General features: G+C 59.8%; 1 protein-coding gene across 1 annotated transcript; it reads right to left on the reverse strand.

The window, feature by feature from the left end:
* Positions 1-210: 210 nt before the first annotated feature.
* LOC113450919 (very long-chain acyl-CoA dehydrogenase, mitochondrial) lies at positions 211-8,239 on the reverse strand. The gene is made up of 17 exons (XM_087933801.1): positions 8,133-8,239; positions 7,725-7,827; positions 7,481-7,615; positions 6,201-6,345; positions 5,734-5,863; positions 5,498-5,623; positions 5,093-5,291; positions 4,894-4,998; positions 4,610-4,696; positions 4,252-4,314; positions 3,965-4,138; positions 3,482-3,579; positions 3,197-3,301; positions 2,673-3,094; positions 2,285-2,357; positions 2,136-2,211; positions 211-1,066 (listed from the first exon to the last, which is right to left on the reverse strand). The coding sequence occupies exons 1-17, from the start codon at positions 8,237-8,239 to the stop codon at positions 929-931; spliced, it is 2,286 nt and encodes a 761-aa protein (XP_087789927.1). The 3' UTR covers positions 211-928.
* Between the last annotated feature and the right edge of the window lie 5,176 nt (positions 8,240-13,415).

The raw sequence follows: 13,415 nt of genomic DNA on the forward strand, positions 1-13,415 counted from the left end.
AGGTCATGGATGTACCAAAGGTGCTTTTTCGGGAGGCAACTGGACTCTATTTTTTTCTTTTGAAGAAGTTTTGCTTCTCACCAAAAGAAGCTTCCTCAGTTCTGACTGGACGGTGGGGAAGGGAAGGATTTATACTCCTTGAGGGCAGCTGGTCACTTGCATCCTTTTAGGGGGTCGTTGAGGCCACTTGGAGGTCTTGCCTGTGTCTCTGGGTCACCTGAGTGGTGCAAGTGCCTGTAGAGCCTTCTTGGCTGCAGGATGTTTTCTGCCCTGTTTCTACCACTCGGCTGGTCCTGAGGACAGCAGAGCTTCTGTTAAAGCATCTTCATTCAGTTCCTCTCTGCTTTTATGTGTGGTTACAGGATCAATGGGTCAGGAGGCGCAGAGATTGCCTAGGGAAGGTCACATGAGGCCGTGTGATTGAAGTCATGGCATGCAGAGGTCACCTGGGGGAGAGGTGACCCTAGTTGGGGGGGCGGGTGTCATGTGAGGCGGCTGTCTGTCTTTGGTGACGTGGTCGGTGCGGTCGCTGGTGGTTGCTCAATTGATCTGAGTCCTTACGGGCTCCTAGGCTGGTTCTGATTTGATACGTTTGTAGATTGATACCCGTTCATTGAATGGACTGATAGTCCTGGAGAAGATCTACCCATGTGGTCGCCCACTTGATAGCACATAATCCAAAAAAATGTCCAGCAGGAGCCATGGGCCTTCTGTGCTACTTGGCTAATTGAGGCAGGACTGGGGCTTCTTTGGGGGTCAAGCAAGGGAATCGGTTTCATGCACCTTGAATGCCAGTCAGTCAGTTCTCCAGATGTGAAGAGCTGCCCATACACAACGGCAACAGACACCAGCAAATCATGGGAAGACCGCTGGAGTAGAAGGATAATATAACGTTTATTTGGTTCCATGCTAAACGAAATCCCTAGTTTTAAAAGCCCAGGGGATGGGAAGCCACGGTGCTTCTGTGCTGCACCAAGGCGTCTGAGATCAGCTTCATGCGGGTGAAGACCTCTTCCCAGCTGGCGGATTTGACTTCCTGCAGAGATTCCCGCACTCGTGGAAAGGCCTACACAAAGAGAGACGCCTGGATCAGTCCACCTAGGCAGGGGAGAAAGCCTCCCCCAAAGTGAAGGCAAGTCGTAGCGTTTTTGTAGGATCTCACCGTGTTCCTTTCTGGAAACAGGGTGGAAGGCGTGCTTTTATCTCCGTGAATAAGTTGGAAGGAGCCTCGTCCAACCCTCTACTCAAGCAAGAGGCCTTGTGCCATTGCAAATCGCCATCCAGGTTTTCCTTAAAAACCTCCATTATTGGAGCAGACACATTATTCTGGCGTCAAGGTGCTGCACTGACTCACTATTCTGACTACCAGGAAATTTCTCCAGAGCTCTAGATTGCGTCTCTCCTTGATTAGTTTCCACCCTCAGGGAGATCCTTATTCATCCAGGTCATGGTTGTCCTAGAGGTGCTTTTTCCAAGAGACAACTGGATTGTCTGGTTTTTCTTTGAAGACGTTTGAAGAGTTGAAGAAGCTTCTTGGATGAGAAGCGAAACATCTTCAAAGAAAAACCAGAAAGTTCAGTTGTCCCTTGAAAAAATGCATTTCTGGGGCTTCAGCTGCTTTGGAGAATAGCTGCCCCCCCTCTTCTTCTTTGGGGCAGCCCCTCCAATATTGGAGGACCGCTATCATGTCACCCTCAGTCCTCCTTTTGCAGATGCACTGCTCAGTGGTGCTGAATCAGGCGGGACGGTGCGGATACCCTGGCAGAGAAGCCGTGCTCTGAGGGGAGGGGGCTGCTCCTTCACAGCTAGCCCAAGGCAAAGGCCCCTGATGTGGCTTCTGCACTGGTCTGGCTGGGGTCAGAGCCACACACCTTGCGGGAGGCTGTGGCTACTGCCAAGCGTCTTGCTGAAGCCTAATTCCCACCCCCCACCCTCCCATTCCCACTGACGGGGTAGGAAGCTCCATCTGGCCTCATGCCCCATAGCTGTGGAGGAGGGAGCCAGCAGGCTGCGGGTGCGGGGGAGGCAGAGGGTGAAAGCCAGCAGGGCTCTGGCAGGGGGTCTCCAAACTAGGACCCTACCAGGCAAGATCCCAAGAGCCAGCAGAGCCCGGGAGCTGCACCTGTCTGTCTTACCTGCTGGCACCAAGCCTGGCACAAAAGCTTCTCATGCTGAGCAGTGGGCTGGCCCAGGGAGAGGGCGCGGCTGGCCCTGGAAGGGGGCACGGGTAAGGCTGGCTTTGCAGACACCTGCTTCCCATCCCACCCCACCTCCTTCCTCCTACCTGGATAAAGCCACGGCCATGGCATAGGTGTCTATGGCAGCGTCTGCCACGCGCCTCAGGTGGAACTGCTTGTCTGGGGAGAATCCGGGAAGGGCAGGTCAGGCTCCCGGGTAGCCCTCACCCACCACCTCCTACAGCTTCCTCTGCAGCAACTCTTGGGGCTGCTGCGGGTCCCGCAGAACGTCCGTCCCCCATTTCCACTGTGGAAACACCTGTCTCTTTGGCTCGGCTGGGGCAATTCCATGTCCCCCGAGAGAATCGGGCTGGCCCAGGTCTCCCTGCAGCTCTGGCCCTGAGCTCCCTTAGAGGCCCCTGGGTGCCATAAAGGAGTGGGTGCCACAATGGGTACCCAGGATGCCTGGCAGACCGCTCGCCTCAGAGCCTGTACCCGTCACTGCTGCGCCATACTTCAAGAGCAGGCTCTCGATGGTCTCTCCAAACAGCTCCACAGCTCTGGTGACCTTGCGGGGGAGGAGACAAATGGGGGGGGGATGGGGGGACTTCAGCTGAATGTGGCCCCATGGATCATAAAGGGAGGGACCCCTCCCCCCTTTCTTGCTCAGCTCTACTTCTTGCGTCAGCTGCTGAGCCTCAGGCCCAGGGGGGCGGCTGTGGGGAGGGGACGGGCATCGCCGGCTTCCCCCAGGGGAAGAGGAGGGGCGTAGGAAGGCCATCTTGGCTGCTTTCCTGGGGACAGCCAGGAGCCACCCCAGGAGGAGGACAGCTTCTCTTCTAACTGGGGTTCTTGGGAAGGGGGTCCACTGGGAACAGGGTTGGAGGAGACTCCGTCCAGAAGGGCCCGGGGTATCCCTGGACGAGGCCCCTCAGCCTCTGGCCAGAAGGCTTCTTGGGCGCCTGGAGCAGGGAAGTCTACTTGGCTGCCAACGGGCAAGTATGCCCCGAGGAAGCTGCCCGCCCTGTTGGGCCTCGGCCGGGTCTCTCACCAGAGCAGCACAGTCTTCCAGTTCCGGGTGGACGAGGCCCTGCAGCGTCTGCCCAGTGGGGACCCCGACTTTGCTGCAGGAGAGGAAGACAGTGGGGCACCTGCTGAATAGGGGCGTGGCACCAGCGGGGAGGGGGTCAGCAGCAGGCCTTGGAAGTCCTGGGGGGAAGGGGAGGATCTTGAGGGTGGCTGTTGGGGAATGGAGGCGCCTCCTCAGACCCCACTTTCCTCCAGAGGGTGGGGGGCAGCCTCACCGTTTCGCTCGCATCACCACTTCCTTGTAGATGGATCCCAGGTGCAGCAGGGGGTCGGAGAGGTCCTTGCGCAGGCCGCTCAGGGTGCGCCCGGCATACTGAGAGCAGACAGCAGGTTCTGTCCTGGGGCAGTTTCCCCAATCTCCCCACCCCCCACCCCACATGCACACACACTTCAGGGCATGGGGTGGCCGTGTTCCAAGGAGATGGATGCCGTAGCCCAGCAAGCGGGCAGGGACGAGAGCGTGCTTTCCCAGGCACCCAGGCAACGGGGGAGGGGGCCTCTCTGCCAGGGCTGGTAAAGGGGAGGCTGCTGCTCGAGGGCCTCTGATGGGGGAGTAGTTGGCTGTGCAAACAGCAAAGGAGCAGAAAGGCTTTTGCTAGCTCAGCCTTGGGGAGGGCAAAGAGACAGGATGGCTCTGAAGGGGCTCTCTCTCCGTTACAGCCCCTCCCCCCTCCAGAGCCACACAGAAGCGCTTCTCATGGAGGGCGCTGCTTGTCCTGGGTGGGCTGCCCACGAGGACCACGCTGGCCTCCAAAGATGGCCTGACTTGCCTCCATGCCCGACAGAGCCACGAACAAGCGGAGAATCTCGTTGGTGCCCTCGAAAATGCGGAAGATCCTCAGGTCGCGCAGGACTTTCTCCAGGCCGCTCTCCTGCCCAGGGAAAGCAGCAGCCTGCAGGGGGTCCTGCTGGGCCCCAAGCCGGCCTGGGCGGAGCCAGTCGTGTCCTGACCCAGGAGACCCCACCCAGCCCAGAGGGGACTTACCTTCATGTACCCCATCCCACCCAGGATCTGGATGCCTTCGTCGGCCACAGTCCAGGCTGCCTCCTGGGGACACCAACAGCAAGGCTGACTGCCCCCCCAAGGCTCCCCCGCAGGGTCCCCAACCATGGCTGCAAGAGGCTCTGCGGCTGCAGCTGAAGTCCGGCAGACCAGCCACGGAGATCTGGCCGGAGCCAGCTGGGGCCTCTTGGCCCAGAGGGTGCTCCACTTAGGCAGCGGGGTGCCAATGGCCAGCCGCCTTGCCCCACTTCCCTCCACCCGCTGGGACCAGGGCAAGGTCTGCACAGGCACTACTCAACCCCCCCCGGAAAGTAGGGCTGCCCCCACCGGACCCACTTACGGAGGCAAAGATCTTGCTGATGGCCGCCTCCAGCTTGTAGTCGGGCAACTTCATGTCCATGTTAGCACTCAGCATGTAGGCCATGGCCTGCAAGGGGCAGGGCAGGGCTGGGTAGCTTCACACCTGGGCCCTGCCCTCTGAGGGGGATGCGCCACCCCTGGGGATGCCTGTGACGGCCACCTGAAGCCCACCTTGCAGGCGGCTTTATATCGACCGAGGAGCATGGGGATGGAGCTCAGGATTGATGGGGAGCTCTCTAGAGGAGGCTGGCCAGCCGCACTCACTTCGGTCACGTAGAGCAACATGGCCATGTGTGCCAGTTTCTCCTGAATGGCCCCAAAGCGGCCGATGGATTTGCCAAACTGCTGCCGGTCTGCCGCGTGATCCACCTGTGCAGACCCAGAGTAAGGAGTAGGGATGGAGCCCCCTCGGCCCAGGGGAGGGCCCCCCACCGCAGGCACCACGGCCTCCATGCCCGCATACCGCCTTGAGGAGGACTCCGCGCATGGTGCCAGCCATTGCCGCAGCCATGCCGAAGCGGCCGTTGTTCAGGATGTGCATGGCCACCTGGAAGCCTTTGCCGAGCCCCCCCAGCAGGTTCTCTGCGGGCACCTTCACGTCCTCAAAGTGCACCTCGGCCGTGTTGGAGCACTGGATGCCCATCTTCTGCTCCGGAGGGCCACTGCAGGGCATGGGCACAGAGGGAACAGGGCAGATCGCAGCTGCCCGTCAGAGCCGGATCCGCTGGGCGGCCCTCCCTCTCCTTCAGTTGGAGCCCCCTCCCACGCCGGAGGGGACGGTGATGAGCTTCAGAAGGGATGAGGGAGGGGAAGGATGGCCGCTGGTGGCATTGACGGCCCTCGCTCTCACAAGGCCCCCTTGATTCACCTGCTCACCCCCCCAAAGGCTCGCTCCACGATGAAGGCCGACATCTTGTCTGTTTCTTCCCCTGTGGTGATGTTCTTGATGCGAGTCTTTGCGAACACCGTGAACACCTCGGCCGTGCCCCCATTGCTGGAAGGGAAGTGAGGTGGACCAGGCTAGTGGCCGGCCACCAGCCGTGGAGCCCAGCACTACAGCTTGGGAACCACCCGTGCCATGGAGGCCCCTGCCCAACTTCTCACCTGATCCAGATCTTGCTCCCGTTGAGCGTGTAGAAGCCCCCGCAGGGGCTGAGCTCAGCCACTGTCTGGATGGAGGCTGCGTCTGAGCCGCTGGAGGGTTCGGTCAGGCAAAAGGCTGCATAGGCCTCACCTGGGATGAGAGAGGGGAGCCCAGACTTCCTTGGAGACAGCGGCAGCCTTGCCAGGGGCCGTCACTTCCTACACCCCAAAAGCAGCCCTCCCCACCCTCCTTCCACCTGGACCTCTCCAGCCTTCAGGAGGCTAGTTCTCGCGTCCATCCAGGGGAACAAGAGCCCAGACCCGGAAGATGTTCCAGGCACGTACAGGCATCTCGTGTGTTGAGATCTGGGGCCACTCCTGCCCCTCCCTGCTCAGCTCATGCCAGGCCCAGCTGTCCCTCCGCCTGGCCCCTTTGCTAGGGGAGCCCCTCGCTCAGCCACTGGGTTCGAGGGCGGCACTCGGCCTACCAGATGCTAGCCTGGGGAGGTATTTTTCCTTTTGGCTCTTGTTTCCAAAGAGGAGGATGCCCTTGAAGCCAATGGACTGGTGGGCACCAAGGGCGATGGCCACGCCGAGATCATGCATCCCAACCACTTCCACCATGCGAGCGTACTAGAGGAGGAAAGGCGCCGCCATCAGGAGGAGGCTGCAGGTGGCCACATCAGGGCCCCCCCACCCTCCCTTCCCCTCCCTCCACCAGTGACCTTGCGGGCTCTCTGAGCTTGGCTGCCTCTGACTAAGGAAGGCCTTGGGTGCTGAAACAGGGAGAGGCCTTTGCTCTCTGCCCGGGTGGGTGGGGTGCGGCTGTTTCCTCCTGGGGGGCGTTCCTTGAACCGCCTGGAAAAAAGCCCCTTCCACAGAGGCAGTCAGGGCCCCCACCCCCGGCTGAACCCCCTGCCACAGGCCCCGCGGATGGAGCTCCAGGCGGATGGACAGGCCGTGAGAGGTGCCTCAGCCTAGGTGGGAACTGCCCAGGCTGACCTGACAAGCCCTCAGGTAGGCCTCGACTGATGGCCGTTCTTCTTAGTGACCGTTCAGAGTTACAGCAGCACTGAAAAACACTGACTTACGACCACTCTTCGCTCTTACAACTGTGGCAGCATCCCCATGGGGTCACGGGATCAGGATCCAGAGGCTTGGCCTGTATTTATGATGGTCGCGGTGACCCCCCCCTTTTTTTTGCCTCCTCACAAGCAAGGTCAACTGGGAAGCCAGATCCACTTAATGACATTTACTTACCACTGCAGCTATTCACTTAAAATTCGTGGCAAGAAAGGTCATCCTTAACCACCATCTTGCTTAGCAACGATTGAGCTGAATTGTGGTCTTAAGTCAAGGCCCACCTGTATTCTTGACTGTGAGCAGAGAGCCAAGCTGGCTCCCTCCCAGCGCAAGGAAGCGGCCGAGCCCAGAGAGTGCCAAGGAGGCCCCACTGCCCCCTCCGCCCCTAGAACAGCCCTGAGCTGCCCAGAAGTTTTTCTCTTGGTCCCACACACACACACACACACCCAGCAGCCATAGGGGGAGGGCCCCCACCAGCCTTTCCACCCTCGGCCGCTGGCCCAGGAACCCAGGAGCCATGATGAGGGACCCTCCCTCTGGGGCAGCAGAACCACCTTTGCCACTCTGGCATGGGAGGCGGACGATGCCCCCAACCCTCTGCGGTGGCTCTGGCCCCGTGTCTGGGGGGCGGGGAGGGACAAGGAGGACCCCCTGCTTCCCTCCAGGAGCCTCCCGAGAGCCTTACCTGGGTGTTGGTCAGACCAATGCCCCCCAGCTCCTCCGGCACCTGCAGCCCAAAGCAGCCCATCGCCTTCAGGCCCTCCACGGTCTCCTCTTCGATGCTGCCCAGCTCTTCGTTGGCAGCCGCGTCATTGACTTCCTGCCAGTGTTCAGATACAGAAATGGAGCCAGCACAACCCTCCTACCAGGACTTTCTCTCTTGGGGGGCGGGGGCCCCTCCGGAGGAGAGGAACCTCCGTTGGCCTTACCTCAAAGAAGCGGGTGCAGGGATCCACCATGGCTTGCAAGAGCTGGGCCTGCTCCGGCGAAAGAGCTGAGGGCAATGGAGAGGCTGCCAGGACAGGAGGTTCACTGCCAACCCCGAGCACCCAGGGGCTGGTCAGCGGTCCTGCCTGGCAACAGCCTTCGGACCCTCCTCTGTACCCTGACCCTACCTACCTGCGGGGAAAGGAAGGAGGCTTTTAGGCTCCAGCTGTCCGTTGAATAGGTTTTCCACAAACGACGTTGATTCCTAGGGGCAAACGCTCCTGTTTGGCCCGGCCTGCAGGCGGCTGACCCTGCGCTCCCTGCCACCCACGCATTGAAGTTCAGGAGCCTGACCTAATGGGGAGCACAGAGCACGCCCCCCTCCCCCTCTGGTAGCTGCCGCCCTGGACCATTCGGCCCCCTGGGGGCTGCCTGAATCCTCCCCTCGGTTGGGCTCACTGGGCAGCTGCTTCCGTGCTGGGAAGGAAGCTGGCAGGTGCAGACCGAGTCTTCCCATGCGGCTCTGCCTCTACCAGGGCCCTGAAGCCTTCCCAGCCCCCCCACCTGAGAGGGCGCCAGAGGCTGGTTGCCCCGGTCTCCCTTCAGATGGGGCTTCCGTGTCCAGGTGGGCAAAGCCACTTCTAGAGGAGATACTGTTGGCAGGTCTTCCTTACCGTCTTGATGTTTCTAGAGTACCTTACTTTCTGGTCAGTCACAAAATAAGAAGGAGACAGCGCCCTGTGAAAGGTGGCGCCATCAGTCACGGAAGGTGGGGATGGGCCTCTGCCACCCCCTTGAATTTCTCAGAGCTTAGGGTGTCGATCTGGCAGGGTTGGCACAAGGCCACCTATGGAGCCCAGGGAGCCCAGCAGTGCCTGGAGAGTGGTTCCCCCAGAGACCCGGATCACCCCCAAAGGGCCCCAAAGCGGGGGCTCTCCACTGGGCCCTTTCTTCCTCCATGGTCCCCTAGGGGCATCTTTGTGGAGATTCACTTTGGCTCCCATCTTCCTTGGTTTTATTCACATGAAGCCCCGATAAGCCAGGCCCAGATGTTGTGTGTACCCGGGCTCCCATTTGTTTTGCAGGGTGTGCCCTTGGAACAAATTTCAGGGCAGAAATTACTGAGCCATGGCTGCTTCTGTAGGCCGGACTCTGCCTCCCCTCCAGGGCTGATGAAGGGGGCTATTCCACCAGCCATGGCCTTCCCACGACCCCTCCTGCCAAGCCTGGCCAGCCTTGCAGTGTGGTCCTTTTCCCTGGCAGCGCTCCCATTCCTTTGTTGGCAGGGCCTAGGGGGTCTTTCTTAAGGGCAGGGGCACATGCTCCCAATCCGCTCTGGCTGCACGCCTGAACACAAAAGTTGGCCCATCGAAGGTCTCCAGGCCACGGGGCTGCCTCCTGGTCTCCTTTGCTGGCTCACATCCCGCTCTGCCCCTACCAAACAAAGCCCCAGCCAGAGGAGAGCCCTGTCGTCCTGTGGGGCAGAGGGTCAGCAGTCCTGTAGCATCTTCCTGACCAAGAGGTGTGCTAAAGGCACCTGGTGATCAGGGATTGGGCTGCTCCATGGCGGCCGAGCTGTAGTACCTGAGCCTGGACTTGGCCATCGACTTGCTCCACAGCTGCCTCCACCTGTCCAAGGTTGCTCTGCTCTGCATCAGCCGCATCATCCTCCCTGCTCTGCTGCAAGAAGCCCAGGTAGGTTGCTGCCGGGGAGGAAGAAGCCCCAGGCCAGTGGGCCTCTCTGCAGAGTTTCCCCCTCCAACTGCCCCCTTCCCGGGTTACCCTCTGCAGCCCTGAAGGGGGCAGCTGACCCCCCCCTCTCCCCCACGGCAGCAGCGGCAGCAACCTCTGTGAGGCCGCCGACTGTCCGCCCTTCAAGGCAGAGCAGATCAGGAAGGGGACTCCTCAGACCGGACAATGGAAAGACACCTTATGGGGAGGGTCTGCCCACAGTGGTTCTCTTCTCCTTATGGGGGTGCTTCACCCATAAACAGATCCCAGGCCCCTTCTCTGAGGTCCTCACAGCAACGCGGCCTGAACTCGCTCAGGAGGAAAAGCAGCAGCCCTCGTGGGCTCCAACCTGCCTGTGGAGCAGGCTACCTTCCGCAGTGTGACATCACTGGGCCCTGTGGGATGGAGTTCTGTGACGTCATGCGGAACTGGGCCCAGAACCTCCCTGGCCGGACGAGGCCTTTCATGGAAAGGGAAACGTGGGCTGTGCTCCCCTGTGCTGAGAAGCTGTTACTGGGGGTCCCGAAGGAGAAAGGAGGCGAGGTAGGGGGGAGCGGGGGCTCCCAGGAGGAGGCCAGGCAGTGGTGGGAAGGCATCCTGAACCAAGGTCGGGGCTCCCCTCCCCACCTCTCCAGAGCACCCAGAAGCTCTTGCCTCTTACGGAGGCCTTTAAAACCCTCCCCCACTGCAGCCTTTTCTGCCTGGGGCTCTGCTCAATCTCCCCCACTGGGAAGGAGACCAGAGAGACAAGCGACCTGCAGTTTGATCGTCAGGTTCCTTCCGAATGATCCTCGGCTCAAAAATTTGCCTTTTTCACAAAAACGGCATCCGGGATCCGCATTTCAGAGCGGAGCAGCAACCCCCAAGGGGGCAGGAGGGTGCGAGTGTCTAGTCGAGGAAAAAGGCACAACCACTATGTTGAGTTTGCCTTCTTCTTTGGGAGGTGGTCCTCCAAGCAAGGACAGCTCGGCCCCCGTTTGGCCCCTGCCCAGCACAGCTGCGGGGAAGCCTGGCAAGAGCACCAGGCCTGGGGTGACGAGATCGCCAGAGCCGTGAGGAATGGGGAATCTGGTTCCCCCGCCCCAAACCCCACCTGCGATCCCCAAGTGGCGGTGGGTGTCAGGCCAGGCCACGGGAGCCGCCCGCCCTCCTGAATGGAAAAAGCAGGGCGCAGAAGGGCGTCCTCCAGGCTCTCAGGTTGCCCTTTGCCATTTGGTGCCCTGCCAGGCACCTGCCTCATGCCCCCCCCATTGGAGCGGAGAGAGGTTGGCGGGCTGGGGCCAGCCTGACCCACGGCCAGAGGAAAGACGGCAGGGCCGGCTCATCCCAAGTTATAGTTGTATCCTGCCTTCTATGTACTTCCTTCCATTTTCGGCAAGCAGAAGCTTCAACTCAGCAGCTTCAACCCTCTTGGCCTGGCAGGCGTGGGCACCCTCCATTTCTCCACTGATTGACCCAACTCGGCTGCCAGGAAGAGCCAGCAGGGCCTCACTGTACTCGAACTGTTGTTGGTGCATTACAGGAGGAAGATGGGTCTTCTTGGATCCCAGGGCAGTCACCTCGGCTACTAAACGCTCCAGATGGGTCCCATTTCTTTGCAGAAGCCCCTGGTAGAGCAACTGCAGGCCAGTAATCTTAAACCAATGTCCACCCTGCTGGGCTGACATCCAGGCAGCCTGAATCTCCTCCCTGGGAGCCTCCAGCAGTCTCTCCCCCTCCCTCCCTCCCTCTCTCCCTCCCTCCCCTCTTTGCAGAGCATTCCTCATCCATCGGCTGCCTTTTCCTGGCCTCCGTAAAATAACTTGGCCTTTCTGGCACTGCTCCTGCCATCCCTCCCCCAAACTGGTGTAGAGGCCAGAGCGGAGCAGGCTGATGGGTGCTGGGAACACAGAGAAGGGGCAGACCTCAGGGAGAGCCGGGAGTGTGGGCCATCTCCTTTAGGCAGAAAGGAATAAAACCAAAGTGAGCTGGACTTATGGACAGATGGATGTACCTACCACCTCGAGGAGGGGGGTGACTCTTGGGAGGAGGGTGAGCAGCAAAGCCAGGGACCCACCTGCCCTTCACCCGCCCTGTGCTGTCCAGCCAGTGTATGGGAATTGGATAGTTAGTTAGCAATTGGGAGCTGTCCCCTTAAGGGAATGCATCATGGTAAATGTAGTTAAGGCATCCTGGGAAATGTAGTCCATGTCACGAGACCACATCTGTAATTCTCATTGGTCACTAAATTGACCCTCGATGGGTTGGGGGAGGTTTCCTCACTCTTGGCTGAACTCATGGACTCGTGGTAACTGCTCTACTTCTACCGCTACAAGATGGGAAAAAAGGGATACGGAGATAACCATCTTTTTACCTACAAGACAGATATGCAGAGGATTGTTCATTAAAAAACTTTGTCACAAATGTGAGTTATGAGGATACCCAATGAACCAATAATAAAGACTTTGTACGAAGGTTCTGTTGAGTTTATCTACCTGCATCTATACAGAAGACAAAATCTACCACTGTACAGAATACAGAATACGCCCTGCCTGGCAGAGGAGGGAGGGGTACGTGGCAGCAAAGGCTTTGCCAGGGTAGATCAAGGCCTGAGGAGGGCGCTGTAACCTGGGTGCAAAATGAAATGGGCTGGGAAGTGCCCTGAGCCCCCAGCAAAGTCTTCGGGCAAAATGGCAGCTGCAGAGATCAAGATGGGGGGGGGCAGTGAGAAGCCCCCCCCCCATGAAATATTCCCACCCCCATAAAGGAAGTGGGTCTGAAATGCTGTCCCCACCCCAGAGAGGCGGCCAGCAAGGGTCTTTGGCCAGCTCCTCCCTCCCAGCTGTGGGAAGGCAGCGGCGGGGCAGCGGGGAAGGCTAGGCCCAAAACTTCCACCAAGGACACTGCGGGGGGGTGTCCGGAAAGTCATGGGGGTCCAGCCTTGACCAGACCCTTTGGAGATGGCGTCAGGGGACAGCCCTGGGTCCCCTCAGGCAACGTGGCGGGAGGCCCTGAAGGTCTTTTAGGGCCTGAGCAGGACCAGCAGGGACCCTCTCCCTCCCCAGGGAAGATGGGGGGGTGCCATTGCTGCCGCTGCCTGAGGGAAACACTTTGGCCTTGGGGGTTTATGGCCTTTCCTTGGCAGTAAGCTGGCTGGGGTCTCCTAGCAACAGCACAGCCAGCAGCACCCTGGGGAGGTGCAGACCCCAGGGTGGCCGCTATGGAAGGGAGGGGCTTCCTCTGCCCCCCCTTCCCCCATCCCGAGCTGGTGAGGGGAGGCCCAGTTTGGGCCAACTCAGAGGAGGATGAGGAAGGATGTGAGAAGAGTTATGCTTGCCTTCCCGCAGGACGATGCCAACCAGGGAGCAAGACTGGGCCATGAGGCGCCATTCGTACAGCTGGATTCACCCTACGGAAGTAACCCTCCGCTGACTCCGCGGGGGCTGCCGGAGTAACTCAGCTGGTCGCATTATGCCAACAGAGCCCCCAGCTAGGTCAGGTTATGACCCCCCCCTCGGGTGCCAAGAGAGCAAAGACACCCCTGTTGAAGCTGAGCCCCCAGCGAGGCGCAAGAGGAGTCTGGGCTCCCCAGTGGCCCTGCTGGCTCTGGTGCCACCTGCCCTGGGCGGTTGGCTGCCTGAAAAGGGCTCCCAAGAGCGCCCCCTGGTGGAAAAAGGAAGCCAAGTTTCACCCTAGAGCAGGTTTGGGCCTTTCCTGGAGCTCGTCTTTGCCCAGCAGGCCTGGCCAGGTCAGAACACCAGGCTCAGGTAGTGCCAATCCTGGCCAGTTCGTGGTTCATCGTTCTGTGTGAACTAAGAGACTGTGTTACATTCAACGCTTTGAAGGATGCAATCGAGAGTGTGGAGAACACAACTGCTCCACCTACAAGAGAGAATTTCTGACCAGTGACGTATCTCTCCAACGTAAGGGAACTTTAAAAGGGCACGGTTGGCATCACAGCATGGGCAGAGTGCTCCCCGATC

Source organism: Pseudonaja textilis, chromosome 4, assembly GCF_049901715.1.
Source record: "Pseudonaja textilis isolate UNSWEBS1 chromosome 4, rPseTex1.2, whole genome shotgun sequence".
NCBI lineage: Eukaryota > Metazoa > Chordata > Lepidosauria > Squamata > Elapidae > Pseudonaja > Pseudonaja textilis.